Source organism: Lepidochelys olivacea, assembly GCF_965140295.1.
Source record: "Lepidochelys olivacea isolate rLepOli2 genome assembly, chromosome: 8".
Taxonomy (NCBI): Eukaryota; Metazoa; Chordata; order Testudines; family Cheloniidae; genus Lepidochelys; species Lepidochelys olivacea.
In genome coordinates, this window is record NC_140418.1 from 67,230,901 (window position 1) to 67,257,493 (window position 26,593).

At 40.0% G+C, this 26,593-nt stretch overlaps 1 protein-coding gene across 5 annotated transcripts in view; it reads right to left on the reverse strand.

The window, feature by feature from the left end:
* NTNG1 (netrin G1) overlaps positions 1-26,593 on the reverse strand; it is a 210,621-nt gene that overhangs the window by 121,904 nt on the left and 62,124 nt on the right. For all 5 annotated transcript variants that reach the window (XM_084637069.1, XM_084637066.1, XM_084637068.1 and 2 more), the window contains exon 3: positions 806-1,446. In XM_084637069.1, coding sequence (XP_084493195.1) covers positions 806-1,446 — 641 coding nt within the window. The remainder of the gene's footprint in view (positions 1-805; positions 1,447-26,593) is intronic.

Consider the following 26,593-nt stretch of genomic DNA (forward strand, 5'->3'; position numbering starts at 1 on the left):
GAATGGAGAAGGGGGGGAGAAGATGACCAAAGCCCAAGCTCTGCTACCCCAGGTAGGTTGGGGAGGAGCCAAAGCTGAAGCCCAAGAGTTTCTGCCCTGGGCAGGGAGAATATAACCTTAGCCCTGGGCTGTGGGATTCAGGCTTTGGCTTCAGCCCCAGGCAGTGGGGCTTGGGCTTGGGCCCTGGACCCCAGCAAGTCTAACACGAGCCTTGGCGACTCCATTAAAATGACCCCCTGGTCTAAAGCAATGTCTATGTTCCTATCCAAATTAGCCTAGTGTTATTCAAACCATTGGTTTATTTTTTACACTTAAACAGAACTATACCCTGCAGAAAGGGTGAAATTCACCCCACTGCAGAGGTCTCATCCAAGGCCCTTCAGACCAATTACACCTTACAGTAAGGGCTTGTATTAAAGCCCAGTGAATTCAATGGCTTTAGGCCATAAAGGCGTAAAGGTAGCCTGGCCTGGAGAGCCCTGTGGAGTGTCCCTTCAGCTGGGATGAATTTCACCCTCAGACATAAAAGCTTGGACATCCCAGACCTAGTGTAAGAAGCTGTTAAAAGTATTCCACTCTTAAGATGTACAGAGAGTTGTCAAGTTTAGTGACAGTAGGACTTTGATGACTTAGTACTGCTGACTCAAAAAAGCATCTAATACTTTAAGAAACTGTTTTTTTATTGAGCTACATTTCTGGGAAAACATTTCAGTAGAAATTGCTGACATTTTGAGGGGGGACATTTTGTGGGCATCCTTTAAGGACAGACATATTTACTCATTCTTAAAGACTCATATTCTCTTACCTTCCATATACCCTTATGTCTGAGATTGCATAAAAGTAGCGTGCCAAGTGCTGCTCATCTACATATATTTCCCCAGTTGCTGGTCTGAGCAATCTTATCCTCAGGTCTGTGATGGTAAAGAAATCTCTCAGCTTCTTGGTTGTGTCAAGCTGGCCATACAGGGAAGCCATATTATGAAGCCGAGGTCCAGCAAAAAATGCAAATCGATCTTTGATCTCGAAGTGGATGATTTTACTATTTGTCATGTACCCAGTGGAGTATTCTTCTGTGCAAATGATTTCTAGGACTGTGTGCTGTGATAAATCCTTCACTGATTTTGGATCCATATGGAAAGCGTCTAAGCAGTCTGTGGCATAATACTGGTATGGCTGCCATGTTCGCCCATAGTCAAGTGATTTCTCCAGGATCATTTGGTCTGGACGGCCAGATTCAAAGGTGATAACTATGTTATCTGTTAGTTCAATGGTTTTGTTCCAGGAGAGGGTAATGTTAACCTGGAGAGGTTTTGGATAATCTTTCCACGTTGTAGACTGCCAAAATGTGGAGGGATGTCTTCCTTCAAGATCAAACATCAGTTCAGGTGGATGTGCCAGTTCATTGGTACTTGCATCACATTCATTATTGCACATGTAGGGATTCCCCTATGAAAGAAGAACAAAACAGTTTTACAAGCAGTATTATATGAATGCATACAGTACATAAAGACATTCTTTGCTTGACAAATTAGAATTGCCTTTCTATTGTTTCTATTGTCTAAGAAAGAAAATAAATGTTTGTAAAAATATCTTTGTTTATCTTAACTAGATTTCTCCTCATTGCTTTATTTATTAAATTACGCATGTGTTGGGCCAGTAATCTAGTCACAAAAGCACAAGAACAATGAGCAAATGTCTAAAGGCTCAATAACTCTGATTCTTCAAAGATGTAGCAGCGAAGCAAGGAGAATTTCTTTTTAACACAAGTACATTCCTCAAGGGCACAGTTCATAAAAAAGCCACTTTTAGGAGAAGTGCTTTAGAATCAGCAATACGTTCTCTATGTGTGCAATATGAAACCATACCCACTACAGCTTTCATGCTTCCTTTTCCCCTGGCCTCAAATTTGTCATACTTAACTGTGTTCCTGTTTAGTAATGTCTTCCCTTAAAATGTTTACACTGTTCACTACAAATCATTAGAAACACAGTGCACTCTGGGTTTTGGTCCAGACACCTACCACCCTATTAGCTATAGGCTAGTGAAGTACTTCAGGAAAGACTTTTTACCAGACATGGGCTCCAATTTATCAGGATAAAATAATCCACCACTTGATTAGGTAGGAGAGTCAGCAGGTCCAGCTGGAAGGCTGCTTAGGTGGCTGGAGGTTTGAACTGTGTGTTGAGTTTAAAAAAAAACAACACCACATAAACTTACCAATAATGTGTAACTTTTACTACTACTTGTCCTCTATAACAAGGTGAAAGTGAATTATTCTGCTCTGGGCCTTTTGATGCATTAACTTGCACACTACAATCGTCTTCCTCCTCACAAAAGCTACTTCATCTGGAGGCTGGGGATAACTTGATAAACCATTGCAAGCTATTGGCTACTTTAAGCTGTACTGTATCATGTCTACCTAATCTAGAAGCTTTCATCAGTACATTAATATTTGGCTACTTAATAATTTCTTATTTGTTTCAGAAAACAATTACTGCTCTGTATTTTTTAGAGTTAAATTGCAGCAGCTGGAGGTCTATATGGTCCCATCTATGCATAAAGGTTCCTCTTCCTCACATTAACAGGAGTTCGACTCACATATTGATGGGAGAATAGACCCTTATGTAATTAATTTTCCTTTTTTCCCTTATCGTTGCAATTATGTTTCTTTCCATCTCAAGACCTTAGGGATCTGAAGCTTTGCAATCACACCCACTGAATGAGCTGGGTCTCAAATAATGAGTTTCCACCTTGGTCACTGCCACAGTCCCTGACATACTCAAGTTGAAGGCAAGAAAAGGGTCTTAAGCACTTGCTCTGACCTCCCTAGAGGCAACTTTCTCCTACCTACTCAGAGAAATACTCTCACTCTTTCCCATTAATGTAGCTGAATATCATAACCGACAATAATTCATAGAGACTCAAATATAATGCAAAAGAAGAAAATGGGTTATTTGAAAAACAGAACGCTGCTTATTAGATTGACAGACTCTAAACACGCAGCTGTAATTTGAGAAGATCCTTGTTACAGTTTTCCTGCTTTCAAGCTCAGGATCACTATTTCTATGCATCATAGAATCATAGGTTAGAAGGGACCAAATAAAGCAAAGAGGGAAAAATAACAATACTTTCTAAGCAGGATGGATAAACCACTAAGTTTTTTATTAATTAAACTCAGTTTAAAAACATACCCAGGGACACAAATGCAAAGATCTGCAACCTTGCTTGGGCTTTTTTCAGGGAGCCTATAAATACTGTGGAATCTGTTAGGAGTTATATTTTACAGAAAGAGGTCAGCATTATCACTGGAAATTTACTTGAACAATATGGTCACTTCAGAGTCTGTCCACATTAAGCTATCAGTAGAGCCATGAACATGCACGCTACAATCTCCTTTCTGGCAAAAGCTACTTCATCTAGAGTTCAGGAATATCAAACAGAGAAAATCAAAGCTACTGGATAGCAAGGCACAGACATTTATATTAAGCAGAACAGAAAAATGGCTTTGGTCTTCTACAGCACAGTCGGCAAGCACACATGTGGGTCTGTTGTCATTTTTATGTTAAAAACTATCCACTGGTCCCAGGATATCAGCAGAGACAATGTTTCATGAACCAGAACGGATAAAGGAAGGCTATTTACCTTACAGTAACCGGAGCAGACAGTAACTGTACAATGAAATTAATTAGATGATTGGGTGGGAAAAGATTGAACTTTGCTTGTTGTTTTCAGATTGATCTTTGGGCAGGTGAAGAGGCTTCACAAAACTATGATTGCTAATGATGTATGTAGCAGATGTAATCAGTGAATGCACCCTCCTTCCAGGGACAGGGCTTGCCTTAGGGACAATCAAAACAGGTAACTTCAAGGTAGTCAGACAAACTTTACTGGAACAAACTCTCCCATCTCTACATTTTAGAGGTCAGCATAGTCTAATCCCCCAAAAGATTAAAGGCTGATCTCGTTTGTTGGCAAATACGGTAATGTGCTGCTGAGGCCAGGTCTATGCTACAGACTTCTGCTGGCACAGCGATATCTGTGAAGAGGTGTGGTTCCCTAATGAACACAGCTGTGTTGGCAGAAGCCCATAGTATAGATGCAGTAATATCAGCAAAACTGTACCTTACTATACTGGTACAAAGCGCAGCTGCTGGTATTGCTGCATCCGTACTAGGAACACTTTGCCGGTACAGTATATTGATATTCCCATACAAGTAAAGTGCTGCTAGGTAGACATAGTCTGACTGCTGCCAAGCCACCCTAATCCTGTTTGTGAGATCTCTGATTGTTGTATTATTGCTCTCTCCAGGCTTCCATGCACAATGCAAATTAAATATTCCATAATTAATGGAACTCTCTATGTCACCAGTGCTGCTATTCTTCACAAGAGAGATGGCTGCATTTTAATTCCTATCTGTTTATATTGTGCTTTGGGATGGAAGATGTATAAATTCAAGTTATTACTGACCTTATAAAAATCCACTAGATATTAAATATTGAATCTTTTCGGTTTATACCAAACAGATATTGATTCTGTGAAGAGTGCAAATGAGAACTCAATTCATTGGGGATGAAATTCATCCTGAGCTGAGGGTCAGCACAAATCCTATGGACCACTTCATATTCATTAAAACCTATTTTCAGGCAAGCCTGGTCCAATGGACGGGGTAGATTTTACCCTCTCTGAATTTTTTCACTGAAAACAAAGAGTAATCGTTATCACTGTCAGTACTGCCAACTCCAAGTGTTCAAAAATCATGGCCTGAAGAAAACATAAGATTGACTTAAAATATCCATCCATCCATCCATCCTTTGGATTCTTTTTATTTGCCTTTTGGTTTTTGAGTCTTTAGGGTGCACTTGGCTCATATTTTCAAGTTTTTCTCAACAACTATCAGGGATAGGAGTTTATTCTTTTTTAAATGAAGGCTGAGAGCCTCATATTTTCACAAGACTCCAGGAGTTGGGACTTGGAGGAAACACTAAATACCATAGGACTTGGAATAAAATCATGAAGCTAGCAACAATGAAATATCTAAATCAGCAATTCTCAAACTTCATTGCACCGCGATCCCCTTCTGACAACAAAAATTACTACATAATTGCAGCTATTTAAGAACATAAGAATGACCACACTGGGTCAGACCAAAGGTCCATCTAGTCCAGTATCCTGTCTTCTGACAGTGACCAATGCCAGGTGCCCAAGAGGGAATGAACAGAACAGGTAATCATCAAGTGATCCATCCCCTGTCACCCATTCCCAGCTTCTGGTAAACAGAGGATAGGGACACCATCACTGCCCATCCTGGCAAATAGCTATTGACTATACTAGGGCTAGATGGACCTTTGCTCTGATCCAGTATGGCTGCTCTTATGATCTTACATAGCTGCAATCATGAAATTTACAATTTTAAAATCCTAGGACTGTGAAATTGACCAAAATGGACCCTGAATTTGGTAGGGCCCTAGTTATATTAATATCCATTTTAAGGCCCCTTTACACAGCCAGAGCAGTGGTTTAAAGGGGCACTAGTGTAAATGAGAATCAGACTAAGTCTGGTTAGCTACAGTTTCATGAAATATGAATATCCATTTTTCCTCACTTCTGTACAGACATTGGGGAAATTGCCTCTGTTTGTGATTTGTCTTCCTGTCCCTATGTTTTTAAGATAATGTTAAAATTCATGGTGTCTGATTAGATTACAATGAAATAGATCTTTTTCTAATTTATTCTCAGTGCTGTTATAATCTTGGCCTTCACAACATCCTCTGGCAAGGAATTCCACAGGTTGACTATGCGTTGTGTGAAGAAATACTTCTTTTTGTTTGTTTTAAACCTGCTGCCTATTAATTTCATTTGGTGACTCCTAGTTCTTGTGTTATGAGGAGTAAATAACACTTCCTTATTTACTTTCTCCACGCCAATCATGTTTTTATAGACCTGTATAATATCCTTCCTTAGTTGTTTCTTTTCCAAGCTGAAAAGTCCCAGTTTTATTAATCTCTCCTCAGATTGTAGCCATTCCATATCCCTAATAATTTTTGTTGCCCTTTTCTGAACCTTTTCCAATTCCAATATATCTTTTTTGCGTTGCAGCGACCACATCTGCACACAGTATTCAAAATGTGGGTATACCATGGATCTATATAGAGGCAACATGATATTTTCTGTCCTATTATCTATCCCTTTCTTAATGATTCACAACATTCTGTTAACTTTTTTGACTGCTGCTGCACATTGAGTGGATGTTTTTAGAGAACTATCCACAATGACTCCAAGATCTCTTTCTTGAGTGGTAACAGCTAATTTAGACCCCATCATTTTATATGTATAGTTGGAATTATGTTTTCCAATGTGCATTACTTTGCATTTATCAACACTGAATTTCATCTGCCATTTTGTATCCCAGTCGCCCAGTTTTGTGAGATCCTTTTGTAGCTCTTCACAGTCTGCCTGGGACTTAACTATCTTGAGTAGTTTTGTATCATCTACAAATTTTGCCACCTTACTGTTTACCCCTTTCTCCAGATCATTTATGAATATGTTAAATAGGACTGGTCCCAGTACAGACCCCTAGGGGACAGCACTATTTACCTCTCTCCATTCTGAAAACTGACTGTTTATTCCTACCCTTTGTTTCCTATCTTTTAGCCAGTTACCAAACCATGAAAGGACCTTCCCTCTTATCTCATGATAGCTTACTTTGCTTAAGAGCCTTTGGTGAGGGACCCTGTCAAAGACTTTCTGAAAATCTAAGTACACTATATCCATTGGATCCCCCTCTTTCACATGCTTGTTGACCCCCTGAAAGAATTCTAGTAGATTAGTGAGGTAATGATTTCCCTTTACAAAAAACATGTTGACTCTTCCCCAACAAATTATATTCATCTATGTCTGGGATAATTTTGTTCTTTACTATAGTTTCAACCAGTTTGCCCAGTACTGAAATCAGGTTTACCGGCTGTAATTGCTGGGATAACCCCTGGAGTCCTTTTTAAAAATTGGCATCACATTAGCTATCCTCCAGTCATTTGGTACAGAAGCTGATTTAAATGATAGGTTACAGACTGCAGTTAGTAGTCCTGCAATTTCACATTTGAATTCCTTCAGAACTCTTGGGTGACTACCATCTGGTCCTGGTGACTTATTACTGTTTAGTTTATCAATTTGTTCCAAAACCTCTTCTAATGACACCTCAATCTGGGACAGATTCCTCAGATTTGTCACCTAAAAAGAATGGCTCAGGTTTGGGAATCTCCCTCACATCCTCAGCTGTGAAGACCAATGCAAAGAATTCATTTAGTTTCTCCGCAATGGCCTTATTGTCCTTGTGTGCTCCTTTATCATCTTGATTGTCCAGCGGCCCCACTGATTGTTTAGTAGGCTTCCTACTTATGATGTAATTTTAAAAGGGTTTTGCTATTACTTTTTGAGTCTTTGGCTAGCTGTTCTTCAAATTCTTTTTTGGCCTTCCTAATTATATTTTTACACTTCATTTGCCAGAGTTTATGCTCCTTTCTATTTTCCTCACTAAGATTTAACTTCCACTTTCTAAATGCATTTTTGTCTCTCACTGCTTCTTTTACTTTGTTGTTTAGCCATGGTGGCACTTTTTTGGTTCTCTTACTATGTTTTTTAATTTGGGGTATACATTTAAGTTGAGCATCTATTATGGTGTCTTTATAAAGTTTCCATGCAGTTTGCAGGGATTTCACTTTTGTCACTGTACCTTTTAATTTCTGTTTAATTAACTTCCTCATTTTTGTGTAGTTCCCCTTTCTGAAATTAAACGCTACAGTCAGGGCTGTCCTTACGCATATGGCAACTACACAGCTGCGTAGGGCACCAGGAAATGTGGGGCACCAAATTGCCCCAAATTTTCTGGTGCCCTACGCAGCTGCGTGCTGCTCCAGCAGCCAGCCCAATCCCCTGGCTGGCTGACCTGGCCAAGAAAGATGCCCCCACCCCACCTCTTCCCCATGGTCCCCGCCCCTGCTCCACCCCAGTCCTGCCCCCACTCCACCCCTTCCCCTGAGCAATGTCCTGGGGGACTGCAGCAGGGGTCGGGTGTACCCTGCACTCACTGGGTGGCAGGAAGTGGAGCTACCTGGCCCCAGCCTGCTCTGCTCCGCTGGCTCCCAGCCGTGCCGCCGGTGAGTGCTGGGAGGCAGTTCCCCCTACCCCCCAAGTCTGGGAGCCAGGGGAGAGGATGGAGTGGGCTGGGGCCTGGTCACTCCACTTCCTGCTGCCCCGTGAGTACAGGGTTGGCCTGCCCTGCACTCACCAGGTGGCAGGAAGTGGAGTGACCTGGCCCCAACCCGCTCCACTCTGCCGGCTCATGCTGGGGGGTCGTTTCCCCTGCCCCCAACCTCTCCCCTCGCAGAGGCCTGGGGCCGCCACCCCCCCTGCAGGGGAGGGGGCTGCATAGGGCACCAAAATATCTAGGGACGGCCCTGGCTACAGTATTGGGCTGCTGTGGTGTTTTCCTCACCACCAGGATGTTAAATTTAATTATCGTATGGTGACTATTACCAAGTGGTCCAATTCACCTCTTGGACCAGATCGTGTGCTCCACTTAGGACTAAATCAAGAACTGGCTCTCCTCTTGTGGGTTCTGGGACTAGCTGCTCCAAGAAGCAATCATTTAAGGTGTCAAGAAACTTCATCTCTGGATCCTGTCCTGAGATGGCATGTACCCAGTCAATATGGGGATAGTTGAAATCCCCCATTATTATTGTTTTTTTAAATTTTTATAGCCTCACTAATCTCCCTGAGCATTTCACAGTCACTATCACCATCCTGGTCATCCCTACTGCTATATTCTTATTACTAGAGCGTGGAATTACTATCCATAGAGATTCTATGGAACAGTTTGGTTACGCTTTTTTTCACACATAGTGTCACTCCCCCACCAGCACAACCTGTTCTGTCCTTCTGATATATTTTGTACCCTAATATTACTGTGTCCCATTGACTATCCTCATTCCACCAAGTTTCTGTGATGCCTATTGTATCAATATCCTCATTTAATATTGAACAAGGCTCTCTAGTTCACCCATTTTATTATTTAGACTTTTAGCATTTGTGTATAAGCACTTTAAAAACTTGTCACTTTTTAGATGTCTGCCATTACATGATGTAATTGAATGGGACTCTCTTTCATCTGACTGTTTCTCATCAGATCCTACCTGTATTTTATCATCTTCCATCCCCTCCTCCTTACTAGAACATACAGAGTCTCCTTTAATAGATCCTCCCCTAAGGGATATCTCTGTCTGAACCATGTACTTCTCTGCACCTGTTGGCTTTCCTCTGCCCTTAGTTTAAAAACTGCTTTATGACCTTTTTAATTTTAAATGCCAGCAATCTGGTTCCATTTTGGTTTAGGAGGAGCCCATCCTCTCTATATAGGCTCCCCCTTTCCCAAAAGTTTCTCCAGTTCCTAATTAATCTAAACCCCTCCTCCCTACACCATCGTCTCACCCGCACATTGAGACCTTGCAGTTCTGCCTGTCTAACTGGCCCTGTGCATGGAACTGGAAGCATTTCAGAGAATGCTACTCATGGAGATCCTGGACTTCAATCTCTTATCTAGCAGCCTAAATTTGGCCTCCAGGACCTCTCTCCTATCCTTCCCTATGTCATTGGTACCTACATGTACCACGACCACCGGCTCCTCCCCTACACTACACATAAGTCTATCTAGATGTCTCAAGAGATCTTCAACCTTCGCACCAGGCAGGCAGGTCACCATGCAGTTATCCTGGTCATCACAAACCCTGCTATCTATGTTTCTAATGATCGAATCCCCCATAACTATTACCTGTGTCTTCCTAATATCTGGAGTTCCCTCCCCCGGTGAGGTATCCTCAGTGCGAGAGGATACCACAACATCATCTGGAAGGAGAGTCCCAAGTATGGGATTGTTTCCCTCTGCTCCAGTTTGATGTTCTCCTTCCCTGAGATTTTCATCCTCCTCAACAGCACAGAGGCTGTCAGACTGGGGGTGGGACCATTCTACTCCCTCACTTTAAGTCCCCTTTACACTGCCAGAATGGAATAAAGGGGTCCTAGCGTAAATGAGAATCAGGTCCTTAGAATAAGTTAGTATGAAAACAATCACCATTAAAAAGATGAATTACAAAGTTTAATAGAAAAGGAGTACTTGTGGCACCTTAGAGACTAACCAATTGATTTGAGCATAAGCTTTCGTGAGCTACAGCTCACTTCATCGGATGCATACCGTGGAAACTGAGCTGTAGCTCACGAAAGCTCATGCTCAAATAAATTGGTTAGTCTCTAAGGTGCCACAAGTACTCCTTTTTTTTTTTTGCGAATACAGACTAACACAGCTGTTACTCTGAAACCTGTCAAAGTTTAATAGCTTCATCTAGGTGATAATCCTCCTTAACAGCACTAACAAGAAAACGGATACATCAAAGAGGAACTTTCTCTTATTTGTCAAAACTAAGAAAATTCTTTGTTACCAACATCTAACAGACTACAGCATTGAGTAATTATTTTGTGACCAACAGGCAGCATTAAGTAAATTTTAGTGTAAGTGCTCCATGCAACAGCTCTTCAGCTGGACAAGGTGGAAAATACTCACAACTTTTTAAAACAATATTTAAACCATTAGAATTTTCTAAATAATTGAACAGCTAATGCCTCTAAATACTTCCTGACAATAAAAATAGAAGGATGATGAAGGTTTTCCCTACATTATCACCTTCTAAAGGAAGTGTCTTATTTTACAGTACCTCTCTGAGGTTGTTATTAATTAGCACCTGAAAGCCAGTCGCACTATGCTGTTACTATTTTGCCTCCTGACACTTTGGGACATCAGGATGTTAGTGAAACATTCTGACACACTGGAAAAGTTTTAAAAGAGCACTGGACTTGTTCTATACTGCAGCAGCAGCATTCTATGGGGCTTGTCTCTCTTACAAAATATGATCATGTTCAGACATGCCTGAGAAGAGCTGGGTTAGCTGACACAATGCTGTCCAGGTCTTACTGGTCCCAGCAGGGTTTCATCATGATTAGCTGAGTACAGTTTGTTCTGGTCTACACTGATGGGTTAGTTTTGGTCTGTATTGTGTCAGAGAACTTGAATCTTCACAATGGTGTTTGAACACAATAACATTTTGTGAAGTAGACAAGGCTGAAAAAAAAAAACCCTCAGGTTGCTCTGCTTGGCTGCACAGACTGTCGTTCACAGAAAGGAGCATTGAGAGCTGAACTACAGCTGACATTTTATTCTTCTCCTTGTTAGAAAACTTCCACGGCTTGCCATTGGTAACACTAGAGAACGTGGCAACAAATGGGATAATAGGATAAATATTCATGTTAAAGGCAAAGATCTACAGCAATTCAGTAGTTGAGCTATAATGGAGGTACTCGTGAAAAGGGGTTTTGCAGTTGCTTCTCAAGGGTTAAAATCCGATTGCTCCTTCTCAGCTGAGGGGCCTCCCTCCTCTCATCACAAAGATTCTTCTGTGGCATATACACAGGCTTAGGACTTGATTGAAGCTGTTGCTTGTTTCAATCTGCTCCCTGTACACACTAACACCTTGTGGACTTTTTTACTCGGGAACAAAGATGGGGAGCTTAACCTTTCTGCTGCGTGAATATTGGAAGCTGTATCACAGATTACATGCTGTAATAGACACCTGGCTAAATCCCTACAGAGGATTATGGCTTGGATTTTCAAACTGGTGAAGGCCGCAGAGGTCAAGCAGGCCGACATTTTAGGAAAGAGCAAAATAAATTCTCAAGAAGCCAGTCACAGAAGCCGATTTTTATACTGCTGTCTCCAAGTAGTTAGCTCAGATATACTAGACAAGGAATAAATATAGACTGAATCAAGCAAGACTTAAAGTCAGGTCCTGTAGTAAAATATTGCATTAAAATAAATAATAGGAAAATAATAGGACAGTCATTATTTATTACTTTCCCAAAAGGTCATCACAAGAGAAAGACATTAAGTACCATGCTGTACCTTGTGGATGATTAATTACTTAATTATTAGCAACAATTGCACTTATGCAGCACTTTACATCTTCAAAGTGACTATAAACATAGATAATGTTTTTAGTTTTATAGAGCTAGAATATGATACCCTCACTCAGGCTGCATAGTATATTACTCCATGAACAGTCCAATTGAAATCAGTGGGACTGTTAACAGAATGAGGTAGTACTCAATGTGAGTAAGGGGATCAGAATCTGTGACATCATGGTATACATTTTCAAAGCACCTTGCAAACATTAGCTAGTTGATAGTACACTAGTGAATGTGTATCATGAGCTTTCACGAGGAAAAGTGCTATTTAAGTGCTAAGAATTATTGTTGATATTATGACAGGTTTCAGAGTAACAGCCGTGTTAGTCTGTATTCGCAAAAAGAAAAGGAGTACTTGTGGCACCTTAGAGACTAACCAATTTATTTGAGCATGAGCTTTCGTGAGCTACAGCTCACTTCATCGGATGCATACCGTGGAAACTGCAGCAGACTTTATATACACACAGAGAATATGAAACAATACCTCCTCCCACCCCACTGTCCTGCTGGTAATAGCTTATCTAAAGTGATCATCAAGTTGGGCCATTTCCAGCACAAATCCAGGTTTTCTCACCCTCCACCCCCCCACACACAAATTCACTCTCCTGCTGGTAATAGCCCATCCAAAGTGACAACTCTCTACACAATGTGCATGATAATCAAGTTGGGCCATTTCTTGCACAAATCCAGGTTCTCTCACCCCCTCACCCCCCTCCAGAAAACACACACACAAACTCACTATCCTGCTGGTAATAGCTCATCCAAAGTGACCACTCTCGACACTTTGGATGAGCTATTACCAGCAGGATAGTGAATCATAGAATCATAGAATATCAGGGTTGGAAGGGACCCCTGAAGGTCATCTAGTCCAACCCCCTGCTCAAAGCAGGACCAATTCCCAGTTAAATCATCCCAGCCAGGGCTTTGTCAAGCCTGACCTTAAAAACCTCTAAGGAAGGAGATTCTACCACCTCCCTAGGTAACGCATTCCAGTGTTTCACCACCCTCTTAGTGAAAAAGTTTTTCCTAATATCCAATCTAAACCTCCCCCACTGCAACTTGAGACCATTACTCCTTGTTCTGTCATCTGCTACCATTGAGAACAGTCTAGAGCCATCCTCTTTGGAACCCCCTTTCAGGTAGTTGAAAGCAGCTATCAAATCCCCCCTCATTCTTCTCTTCTGCAGGCTAAACAATCCCAGCTCCCTCAGCCTCTCCTCATAAGTCATGTGTTCCAGACCCCTAATCATTTTTGTTGCCCTTCGCTGGACTCTCTCCAATTTATCCACATCCTTCTTGTAGTGTGGGGCCCAAAACTGGACACAGTACTCCAGATGAGGCCTCACCAATGTCGAATAGAGGGGAACGATCACGTCCCTCGATCTGCTCGCTATGCCCCTACTTATACATCCCAAAATGCCATTGGCCTTCTTGGCAACAAGGGCACACTGCTGACTCATATCCAGCTTCTCGTCCACTGTCACCCCTAGGTCCTTTTCCGCAGAACTGCTGCCTAGCCATTCGGTCCCTAGTCTGTAGCGGTGCATTGGATTCTTCCATCCTAAGTGCAGGACCCTGCACTTATCCTTATTGAACCTCATCAGATTTCTTTTGGCCCAATCCTCCAATTTGTCTAGGTCCTTCTGTATCCTATCCCTCCCCTCCAGCATATCTACCACTCCTCCCAGTTTAGTATCATCCGCAAATTTGCTGAGAGTGCAATCCACACCATCCTCCAGATCATTTATGAAGATATTGAACAAAACCGGGCCCAGGACCGACCCTTGGGGCACTCCACTTGATACCGGCTGCCAACTAGACATAGAGCCATTGATCACTACCCGTTGAGCCCGACAATCTAGCCAGCTTTCTACCCACCTTATAGTGCATAGAGTGAGTTTGTGTGTGTGTGTTTTGGAGGGGGGTGAGGGGGTGAGAGAACCTGGATTTGTGCAGGAAATGGCCCAACTTGATTATCATGCACATTGTGTAGAGAGTTGTCACTTTGGATGGGCTATTACCAGCAGGAGAGTGAATTTGTGTGTGGGGGGGTGGAGGGTGAGAAAACCTGGATTTGTGCTGGAAATGGCCCAACTTGATGATCACTTTAGATAAGCTATTACCAGCAGGACAGTGGGGTGGGTGGAGGTATTGTTTCATATTCTCTGTGTGTATATAAAGTCTGCTGCAGTTTCCATGGTATGCATCCGATGAAGTGAGCTGTAGCTCACGAAAGCTCATGCTCAAATAAATTGGTTAGTCTCTAAGGTGCCACAAGTACTCGTTTTCTTTTTGTTGATATTATGAGAACAGGGATGATTATAGATAAGAACACTTCAGCATCAATAACATTTTAAACACTGCACTGGCTGCGAGCATTTTAAGTTAAAGTGATTTAAGTATTAGAATCTCAATGGAGGATTGATGCTGTTTCACAGAGCTCCCAAGTGAGAAGTATTTGGAGGGTCAGACAAGCACTTTGAACTTTGAGCCACAAGCTGAGCCACATGAATTCTTCAAAACCAGGGGAAAAGAAAGTTTCTACATCAATAGCTTCTACGGAGATTTTAAAAGATTAAACTAGGGAAGACTGGTTTGCTAAATATTAATAGTAATACTTATCACCTCCATGCACTTTTTATCTTCAAACTGTATTACAAACTAAGGCTCTAATCTTACAGTAGAATCCATGTGGGTAGACCCGGCAGGCCAGATATTAAACATATTTAGGTGCCTAAAGATCTGGTCCTTGGGCCCTACATCCTGCAATACTTAATTAATTAATGCCCAGAACACCCCTGACCTCTGTGAGGTAAATGTTATTGTGTGACACAGGCAAATATGTCTTATGCCAAATTTACATAGGAAGAAGAAAGAAGTAAAGAGATTAAAGTCAATGGAAACTAAGGAGTGCGCATCACCTTGCAGGTTCACATCTGCATCTTTCCAGATTAGATCCTAATGATTTGCCAATACCATTCAGTTTGAAGCATTCCTGGCTCCACTGGCTACTAGACCATGCCTCTCTTGAATATTATGGGTCACAAATATAGCAGCAACCTTTAACGTTTGCGTTTCCATTTAAGAAGATTAAATATATTTCCCTCTCATTGTGCCTATGTTAATATTAATTGAGTGAGTATCTTGCTCACTCTGAGTCTGTTTAAGCTTCTGAAAACTTCTAGTTCACACCAGGCATACTCAGAGATTTAATACAGATTAGCAGTGTCACTAATACAAGGTGTCATTAATATACATCATCACACTAGCATAGCCACTTGATGCCTGTCTGTACATTCTCTCTTTTTTGCTACTTTAATTGCACTTCTATCTTTAAAAAAACCCATGGATAATAGATTTTGACTCACTTTTCAAGTCACTTGCTTAGACAAAGAGACTACTTCACGCCCAAGTCTCTAGCTGCTTTCTCAGACACAGCCTACTCATTCCGAGTGGATTGTACTATGTGTGGCAGTGCTAACTTTTACTTGGCAACCTTGCTGATGCCATTGCAGCCATGATTTGCCACTTGGGGATTTTGGACTTACGGGTGCCTTTTAACAAATCTACTGGCACTAATATAGATTCTGCTGTGCCCTTTTCTGTTCCTTGAAGAATGAAATACTTGCATTTTCCTTTTGTATCAGCAGGTATCTGAGACAATTATTAACAACTTTTATATTGGGGTAATGCCTAGAGGCCAGTAAGACTGGGATCCTATTGGTAGGTGCTGTCTGAACTATATCAAGGAAATCGTCTATGATTTCTCTGGTTCCTCTGTCTAGTGTTTGTTTAAGTTTGAGTAACCAAAGTAATAGAATCATAGAAATGTAGGGCTAAAGGGGAACATGAGCAATCATAAAGTCCAGACTCCTGCACTATGTCAGGACCAAGTAAACCTAGACCATTCCTGACAAGCGTTTGTCCAAGCTGTTTTTAAAAACCTCCAATGGTGGGGATTCTATCAGCTCCTTTGGCAGCCTATTCTGGACTTAATTACCTTTATAGCCAGAAAGCTTTTCCTAATATGTAGCCTAAATCTCCCTTGATGCAGATTAAGCCCATATCTTCTTGGCCTACCTTCAGTGGACACAGAGAACAATTGATCACAGTCCTCTTTATAGCATCCCTTAACATATTTGAAGACTGTTATCAGGTACCCTCTCAATCTTCTTTTTTTCAAGACTAAATATGCCAGTTTTTTTAACCTTTCCTCATTTTTGTTGCTCTCCTCTGGACTCTCTCCAATTTATTCTCATCTTTCCTAAAGTGTAGTGCCCCAAAATGGACACTACTCCAGCTAAAGCCTCACCAGTGCCAATCATAGCAGGACAATTACCTCCCATGTCTCACATAAGACAAGGCTGTTACAGTATAATACATCAATGATATTAGCTTTTTCTTCACTGCATCAGATTGTTGATTCATATTCAATCTGTGATCCACTATACCCAACCCCCAGATTCTCTTCAGTGGGACTACCTAGCCAGATATTCCCCATTTTATATCTGTGTATTTGACTTTTCCTTCCTGAGTGAAGTACCTTGCATTTGTCTTTATTAAATTTCATCTGGTTGAAGACAGATGAATTCTCCCATTTGTCAAGGTTGTTTTGAATGCTAATCCTGTCCTCCCAAGAGCTTGCAACGCTTCCCAGCCTGATGTCATTGGCAAATTTTATAAACATATTCTCCACACCATTATCTAAATCATTAATGAAAACCTTGAATAGTACCGGTCCCAGGACTGACTCCTGTGGGACCTGAGCCTGACTGATAACTGATAACTACTCTTTGAGTACAGTCTTTCAACCAGTTGTACACACACCTTATAGTAATTTCATCTTGGCTTTTGAGATGTAATGTGCGACTGTCAAAATCTTTACTAAAATCAAGATATCTCATACCTACTGCTTCCTCCCTATCCACTAGGTCAGTAACCCTGTCAAAGAAGGAAAATTATCTTGGTCTGGCAGATTTTCTTCTTGACAAATCCATGCTGGCTATTCCTTGTAGTCCAATTATCCCCCTGGGGCTTACAAATTGTTTAATAATTTATTCCAGTATCTTTCCAGGTATCTAAGTTAGGCTGACTGGTCTATAATTTCCCGGATCCTCTGTTCCCCTTTTTAAAGATAGGTATTATGTTTGCCCTTCTCCATTCTTCTGGGATCTCACCTGTCCTCCAGCAGTTCTCAAAGATAATTGCTAATAGTTCCAAGATTGCTTCAGCTAGTTTCTTAACTACCCTAGAAAGGATTTCATCAGGCCCTGCTGATTTAAATACATCTAAATATTCTCTAACCTGTTCCTTCCTTATTTTGGGTTGCATTCCTTCTCCCTTGTTGTAGATATTGTGTTGACCATCCTAGTAAAGGCTGAAGTAAAATATGCATTAAACACCTCAGCTTTCTTCATGTCACCTGTTATTAGCTCTCACTCCGAGTCCACTCTAAGTAGAGGACCTACACTTTCCTTCATCTTTCTCTTGCTCTTAATGTATTAAAAGAACCTCTTCTTATTGCCTTTTATGTCCCTTGCTCGGTGTAACTCATTTCGTGCCTTAGCCTTTCTGCTTTTGTACTCCTACTTAGCAATTTGTCCATGCTTCCAATTTTTGTAGGATTTCATTTTGATTTTCAGGTCATTAAAGATGGAGCCTATTGGCATCTTACTATTCTTCTTATCTTCCCTTTACATCGGGATAGTTTGCAGTTCCTTTAATACTGTCTCCTTGAGAAACTGCCAGCTCTCCTGAACTTCTTTTTCCCTTAGATTTTTTTCCCATGGGACTGTACCTATCAGTTCTCTGAGTTTGTTTAAAGTCTGCTTTTTTAAAGTCCATTGTGCTATTTTGTTGCTCTCTCTCCTTCCTTTCCTTAGAATCATGAAATCTATCTTTTCATGTTCACTTTCACCCAAATTGCCTTCCACCTTCAGATTTGCTGCCAATTTTTCCCCATGGGGCAGAATCAAATCTAAAATGGCTATCACCCCAATTACTTCTTCCACTTTTTGGATCAAAATATTGTTCCCAATACATTCTAAGAACCTACTGGAAATTTTGTGTTTTGCCGTATTATTTTTCCAACAGATATCTGGATAGTTAAAGTACCCCACTATTACCAGATCTTGTTTTTGGAATATTTCTATTTATTTTAGAAATGCCTCATCCACCTCCTCTTCCTGATTTGGTAGTCTATAGTAGATCCCTCCCAACACATCACCCCTATTTTTACCCCTTTTATCTTTACCCAGAGACTGTCAACTAATTTGCCTCCCACCTCCATCTGAACTTCAGAACATATGCATATATTCTTGATGTATAATGTAACACCTCACTTTTTACCCTGCCTACCCTTCCTGAACAAGTTATAGCCCTCTATACCAATATTCTAGTCATGAGACTTATCCCACCAGCTCTCTGTGATGCCAATTAAGTCACAATTTATCTTATGTACTAATACTTTCAGTTCTTCCTGTTTATTCCACATACTCCTTGCATTTGTGTATAGACATCTAAGATGTTGAGCAGATTATCCCTGTTTTTGCTCATATGAGACACATTATTGTTCGTCTGTACATTAGCATATATGATGGGGAAGCCAATCCTTCTACTGGTGCGTTTATTAAACCAAACAGCAGTGGATATTGATCTCTACTGTTATGCACTTTTCTTTAAAATGTATGTCTGAATAGCTCTCTCAGCCATTCTGTGGGAATTCTGGCAAGGAGGAGATGAGGGAGGTCTTGGTGAATTCTTGAAATTCTCTGTGTATTTGATTCAGATTACTTGATAAACAATAGAGGTCTGAGGATGAGAAAAAAGCAAGGGGAATCTTTTGGGGAATGGGGAATGAATAGGAGATGAAAGTAACAGAAATGGAAGTGTTAATAACTAGATTTAGGAAACAGCAGAGGGGTTCAGAATAGTAATGTACCTCATAGCATAGTCAATGAAGAAAAAAAGTAGGAAGAGAACATAAATAGAGAGTGGAGAATGAATGAGACAGTTTGCCAGCAATCATTCTAGATAAAGGGATGGCCTTAGTGTAGATTATCCAGTTCTGTTCTATTCTATTTTGTATAGATTCTTACCAATGACTGAACAACTCAAAGTGGTACATTTAGTAATTTGACTAATATCTGTCATATGGTTCATTCTGTTGCTTATCCTCTCCTCAGGGAAAAAAATGTATGGGGAATGGAGTGTTTTGGCTTGGTAGAGTTCTTTATTATTATTTTAATGTATGTGCTGCTATATGTTATTGTAGAAAGAGGAGACGGGTTGAATAAATGCCCCTTGTTTTCTGAGCAGAGCATGCTGAGGTTTGTGATGGTCCTTAGTTCCTGGAAGAGTTCATTCCACAATCTTGGACCAGCTCCTGAGAAAGCTGTCTTCCAAATAGACGAGATCTACTCTTATGATACAAAGTTCCATTGTGCCATAGGAGCAGAGTTGATCATGCCTGTCAGAGGTTTACACGATCATTTAGATGTCCTGGGTCCAGGTAGAATGACCAGATGTCCCGATTTTATAGGGACAGTCCTGATTTTTGGGTCTATTTTTTATATAGGTTCCCATTACCCCCACCCCATCCCGATTTTTCACACTTGTTGTCTGGTCACCCTAGGTCCAGGCCATTGAACACCTTGAAAATAAGGACCGAGATCTTGAAGTTCACTCAGTATTCTATGGGAAGCCTGTGCAGTGAGCAGAGGACAGGATTGATGTGGTCAGAGTAACCTGTATTGCTGAAGAGATACAAAGTAGAGACATATATATATATATATATATATATATATATATGTAGCAACTAGGATGGCATGCGATGGTTAACAGCCAAACTCTTATGAAGTGGCCAGGGCCTATATTTTACCTCTGATCTGAAGGATGATTACAGTAAAGTGAGGGCACTTTAAACATTTGTTTCCATTTGAAAGGTATAATGTGCCCACCACAACCTTTATTTGAGTAGGTGATTGTGCTGCTAGCTGGAAGAAAAGAGTCATCGCCCCTTAAAGGGCTCCCTCACAGTAGTTGGGAACAAAGGGAGAAAGTTTACCGGGATCGAGGGGAAGCAATTGGAACAGGTCAGGGCAAGGTCACTGCATTGCCCTTCCTGCTGATTGGAAGAGTGTGTATGGGGGAGGTATTTATAGCCCATGCAGCCATGAAGTAGAAGCAGTAGCATGGATTGCAGGCTTCCAGCATTAGCAGCATCTACATGTATAAGCAGCCTGCCGGCAATGCCAGAGGCTTGCTTTTTGTAACCGAGTGGTGAGACCAGAAAGGGGGAAAAGCAACCCCCCTCTCCCAGCAGGTGGAGCCTGATCGAGAAACAGGAGAGAGCGGCTCCCTCTCCCAGCACGAGACCTGAGCGAGAAGGGGAAGAAGTCATCCCCCCACAAGCATGTGGGGTTGACTGGGGGGCCCCTGTGGGCAGCACGGGGAATGAACGGGAGATGAACCCATCTGGAGACAAGAGACCATAAGACTTTCCATATGTGAGTAGCAGAGGTTGTCAGGGGACAAACACTCCCTGTGCAGCACAATGAGCATTAAAGATTGGGGAGGTAGGACAAGAATTAATTGATGTTGTGTGTGCTGTTACAACAAACGCTGTTTCAGCAGCAGTTCAGAAGTTACAGGGTGCTACAGGACAAGCAGAGCAAGACCACAGGAATGAGGGACCTCTAGGTTTCAGGAGGCAGAATATGAGACTGGCAAGAGACCGAATCGCTGCTGGTGGGGGCGAGTTGGAATGACACAAACAAACACTCGCACTAAAGACAAGCCTGTGTTAACAGACTGAAATAATATGAAGTAGAAAAAAATGTTTTTTCAAAAGATACCCATTTAACCTTTATGCCGCTGGCTTCTGTGCCGCTTTGGAACGTGGTAATGTTCCTCTGAAGTGCTAATGTCCCACTAAATATCACCATTTAAAAACTAATTTACAGTACCTGGCACAGGTGTCAGCACTGGATTTGCATTGTTTTTGGCTCACAGATCAGGTATGTGACAGTGCAGCAGCTAATACTCTGTGCAATTAGTATTTTTATAATGTAATTATTTTACACATTTAATGAAGCCTAAATATATTTATACAGAACAGTAATACAGAGTTTACCACACTCATATTAAATTAAGATTAATTGTATGTATATTGCAAATAGATTTTGAAAGCACATATTGAAAGTGGCTACACATACAAAACACATCTAACCTTTTTTCCTGCAATATGAACATCTGTACATAAAAATGGTTAACTGTGTGCTAAAGTGCCATTTATTGTGTAAAAGACTGTTCTAGGGGGCACAAATGCATTATATAATGGACTCACAGACATCAGTGGGAAGAGTGTTTTTGTAAGGACCGAGTGAGATCTGCAGGATTTGAGTTCCTAGGTTAGAAAACCTTTGTATTTTCAAAGATAGAAATAATAATTGTGACCATAAACCATGGATCTGTGCTCCCAAAACAATCATTTTCACTGCAAACGTCCCTTGGATGCGTCACTGGGATTTTGACCTTACTGAGGACTGTAGGATTTGACCCGACAACATTGGGATCTATTCTTCCTTACATATGCAAACATAACTCCTACAAGCACCAGCAGAATTTATATATGCACTGCTAGGGGAAGAAACCCAGTAATATCCATGCAAACTGAATTCAGCTGTAAAGAATCCTAATTTTCTTCTCTGTATATTCTAATTTTCTCCCTCTGTATTGTGTGTTCAACTTTTTTCTTTTTGCTACCTATGAAAATTTTTCTCTCTTAAAATGAAAGAAATTTGGAGATGCAGAATACACTGCAGCTTGAAAGTACATCTCTTTTGCTGGCAGTTACATTATGTTATTTTACATAAATGTAATTCTGGGTTTTACATTTTGCTCAGTGAAATATCTGTGAATTATCATGACAAAAATTATGATGTGTCACAATCATCATACCAACCTAAACTGCACTAAATGTTTATCTTGAACCCCCCTTTGCATGCAATGAAACCAAACAATACCAACATTGATAAAACCTCCAGCCTTTTCGAAGACACATACTTTGTTTAAATATTCACCCTCAGGAAGCAGACATTGCAATTTATTTTTCACTTTTTACTTCCACCAATTCATAAAATCCTATTTGCTTGCTTAAATGTGTGGCTACAAGTATTCATACATCTACTCTGCATAATCCGTGGGATATTGGATATAAATTACAGAAAGACAATGAACAGAAAGGCATGCAATCCTCCATGGTATTCATTAATGGCTGCTTGTGACAAGCCAGTGTCAGCCTTAATTTACTAATTTTTCTTGGGATGGTTCCTGCTTTCTCAGTGGGAGGTTTTTAAGACTGCTGGGGAGGACTCATGAGTGGTGGCAACAGTGAGATGACTTATTTGTCAAATCTGATGCAAAACTGACAGAGAGACTTAAAAAATCTTAGAAGTGGCCCTCTAATCTTACTTTAATTATTTATATTAAAAGAAAAGTGTCACCTCAAAATAAATGACCCAATCTAATACCCTCAGCAGACTGTACTCAATAGAGGACATTCAGTTCATAAGAGCACTACTGAATTAATAATGAACGAATATTTTACTAAACTGCACAAAGACATTCCTGAATACTCAAGATAAAAAATAAACAGTTCCCCAAATCATAAAGTTCCTTTGGGATTACTGAAAGTGGATTACTCACAAACATATACTGGGTCAAATTGGGCCACCCTTCCTCACACTGAATAGTACCTTATTACACACATAGTCCTATTGATTTCAAGAGGACTCCTGCTTGTGTAGTATGGGTGAATAAGAGTGGCAATGTTGGGTCATTATAAATCACTGGAAACCCTTTCCAGTCCATTTATTTTAGAGAGAATATTAAAACATTCACTTATATAACTTTTAATCTGTAGCTCTCAAAATGTTTTACAAGGAGGTAAATATCATTGCCCTAGATGTAGGGATAGGGAAACTGAGGCATGGAATGGTGATGTAGTTTGCACAGAGATAATCAGTGGCTGAGCCATGAATGGAATCCAGATCTCCAGACTCCGATTCCAAGGGCTGTTTCTTTTAGGAGCAAAAACTGGTATTTATTCTTTGTTGTTAATTCTATTGCTGATTCCACAGGGAAAAGAAACTGCAGAGCCAGCCAAGAAATGAAAGATGCTAAAAAGACCAAAGAAGTTCTTTTCTTGTTGGGGATCTCTCAGCTGTGCTGCTGGAGCTGTCTGCATCTGTAGGCACTATTCATTCTATTCTGGTATATTATTGATTCTGTGTCTGTGGATTAAATGTAAAATCATATTTCTACAGCAGCCATTATTTTATCTCAGATTCTTAATGTTAGTATTGTTCTTGACAATTTCTGACCTGCTCCTATGCTACCAATGTGTCATTTTTAATAAACTTTAGAGCCAGTGGATTAAGCACTGAATGTAAGCCCCACCATTAGAATTGCTGATGTTATGCAGAAACACAGTTTTTTAATATAAAAAACTCTGTCGTCTTATTGCCACAGAATTCAGCACTTGTTTCTGTTGTATTAGATCATTTTTGTTGCAAAATTTCCATACTCAGAGGATTCTTGTGTGTATATGAACCATTTAAAGGGAGAAGAAAAGGTAACATAAATAAAAGTGACAACTGTAAATGAAATCCAATTTCCTTTTCACTTCTCTTAAAAGGTGAGGTAGATTATTTTGCCTTCATTTGTGTTTGTCTTGAGGATAAAATAAATATTGTTTTAATGAATCACAATGAACACCTATAAAATCTGGGATTTCCATAATTTTTTTTGTAAAAATTGTATCCCATCACACAGACAAATGATCTCTTATTAGCATGCACAAAGAATAGTTTGCCATCTCTATATGTTTGGATTATAGAATACACAGTTTTCAAAAGGAACAAAGGCACTCATCAAATCCACATTAGATTACTGCAGAAATGTGACTAATTTTAGTGAAAGAAAAGCAATTCAATATCCTTGGATGACCAAACTTTGTGGCACCCAGGAACACACTAGTAACTTTCCAAGAGCCTTTGAGGCGCATATAATTACGTGTACATTCACATAGAAATGTAATAAAAATAATAATTGCACACCCTTGAAAAATTACTATAATATTATATAGTAAGGACCTAAAACAAAACAGCTTGCACTAGTGATATGGTTGTATTTTGGAATATTGGTATAAATTTTATATTCCTGGGGTTTTTTTTGTTTATATTATCAATATCAAGCCTATGAATAATTGACTAACATTTAAAACACATGCAATCGTGAAAATTCCCATGGGCCTGATGGTGCTCAGCTGCTACCTGGGAAACAGAATGAGAAAGAACCTCCCTTCTTATGCTTCCATTCAGAAACCAGGCATATTTGCAGTCCAGGTGTTTCTAAGTCCCTACTTGTACTCTAGGGCACTAGCCACTCTGGAGGGATAAGGTAGGAGTAGCAGGAGGAGGTGTGAATGTGACCAGAAAAACAGGGCACTACATGCGGTCAGTTCCATGCTGTCTCCAATGATGGTTATGCCCCTTAGTCACCATCTCATAGGCCATGTCTACATTACTGGTTAAATAGGCACCACTGTGATCGATGCAGCAGTGTCAATTTGGCAGGTCTGGTGAAGACACACTACGTCGATGGCAGAGGGTTCTCCCGTCAACATCTGTACTCCACCTCCCCAACAGGCGGAAGCTATGTCGATGGGACAATGTCCCCTTCTGGCTGGATAAGGCAGCTTTCTGATACCAGAATGGTACAAAAATTGCTGTAACACACTGGAAGTTCTAGGTCAATGTCTTTCTACCACTACTCAGTAATTTAAACCAATATACTGTTATATAACATTTATCTCTGTTAAGTGTTTTAGTTTGAGTATGAAAGGCGCTACACCAAATACATTTGTATTGCACTGTATTTATTAGATTGAAAGTTGGCTGTCTGGAAAAGGGGTTGTTTTATTTATAAGGGTGCAAAAATAAAAGCAGTAGGGAAAGATAAGCAAGCCTGTCTTCGGACCCATAAATTAGGCCTATACTATACTGTAAACCAAAACCTTGTGTGTCTTTCTTGGAAGATATGCCGCATTAAAGGTTTATCAGTTTTCTTTATACAGAGATACTTGTATTTAACCTCTAAGAACTAATACATTGCAACCCTAATAAAGCTGTTTTAAAGGTAAGAAGATGTGTAAATTTACTTTATGTTTATAACAATGCAGAATCTTTACATAGCATACAAAATAATCCTATTGAATGTGGCCATCTGTGATCTGTTAAGGCAGCAAACTTCAAAAGATTTATGGTCTTAATTGCTGCTCATTTTTGATAGGGCATCTACTATATGTGCCTCACAGAAATCAATGTAAAAATATAACGTTAAATCTAGTTGATGGCTGAAATCAGCACAAAACCCCAAGTCATCTCAAACAGATTTAAAATTCCTTCTGTGAATTTTATTCCATGTCATCTGAAAATATGATATTTCAATAAATAATAATAAGTAATAAATACTTATTCTATGGGAACATTGTGAACTGTAAAGGCTTGATAAACCATTAAAAATTTACAACAAAAGATAAAAAGTCTTTAATTATCTGCAACTGCTATAACTGATATCAATTTATTAAGGTGATTTTAAATAACACAGCGATGTAACTTTACAATCAAAGCTGAAAAAAAACTTGTCTGTTATAGAAACTATTTAAAAAAAATCTGTTATTTCAGTCTTACCTCCTCAAAAAAACTTTTGTGTCTCCATCAACATATATCTATTCTTATTTATATTTATCTATATACTGTAGAGATATAGATGTTGAGGTTAACATTGTAACTAGCTTTCTATCATTAAACCAATTCTTCCACTCTCAACTTTCTACATGAACTTTCTCATGCAGGTTCTCTAGAGACCACACCCCTCTCACCTCAGATATTGAGATTAATCAGTCAGGGTATTTTGGAGACAAACATTTGAAAGCCAGGAAATTCAGAATAAAGGTTCTGCAAAGAAGCTTCATCTCTGCTCTTGTATTAATTCCCATCTTCTCCCTATCCACTAGAAATCCCAGCAAGACTGCTACCATTTAACAATATGATAAATATTTGAATATCTATCATATTGTTAAATGGTAGCATGCTAGAAAATACTTTTATTATGGCTTTATGTTCTTGTTATTTTATCCCGAAGTCCATATTGAGATTTAATTAATTGCTTACTCAAGCAAAAATCCATTGATATCAATGGTCTCACAGGACTACTCACAGGAAGTTTGGGATTACCATAATCTTTAGCTGGGGAAATATGCTAAACACCTTCTTCCCCACACTCCCTTCCACAGTACACTCAGCCCCAAGTTATTCCACCCCTTTTTTTCTTTAGTTTACAAAAGAAACAAAAAATAAAATTATTTTCAGACTATTTAATCTCTGTTATTGTGATTTTTTTAGTTCATTAAAAATTATCTAGGAAAAGCCCTAGAAATTGAAGCCTAGGTCAAACTGTAGGTCA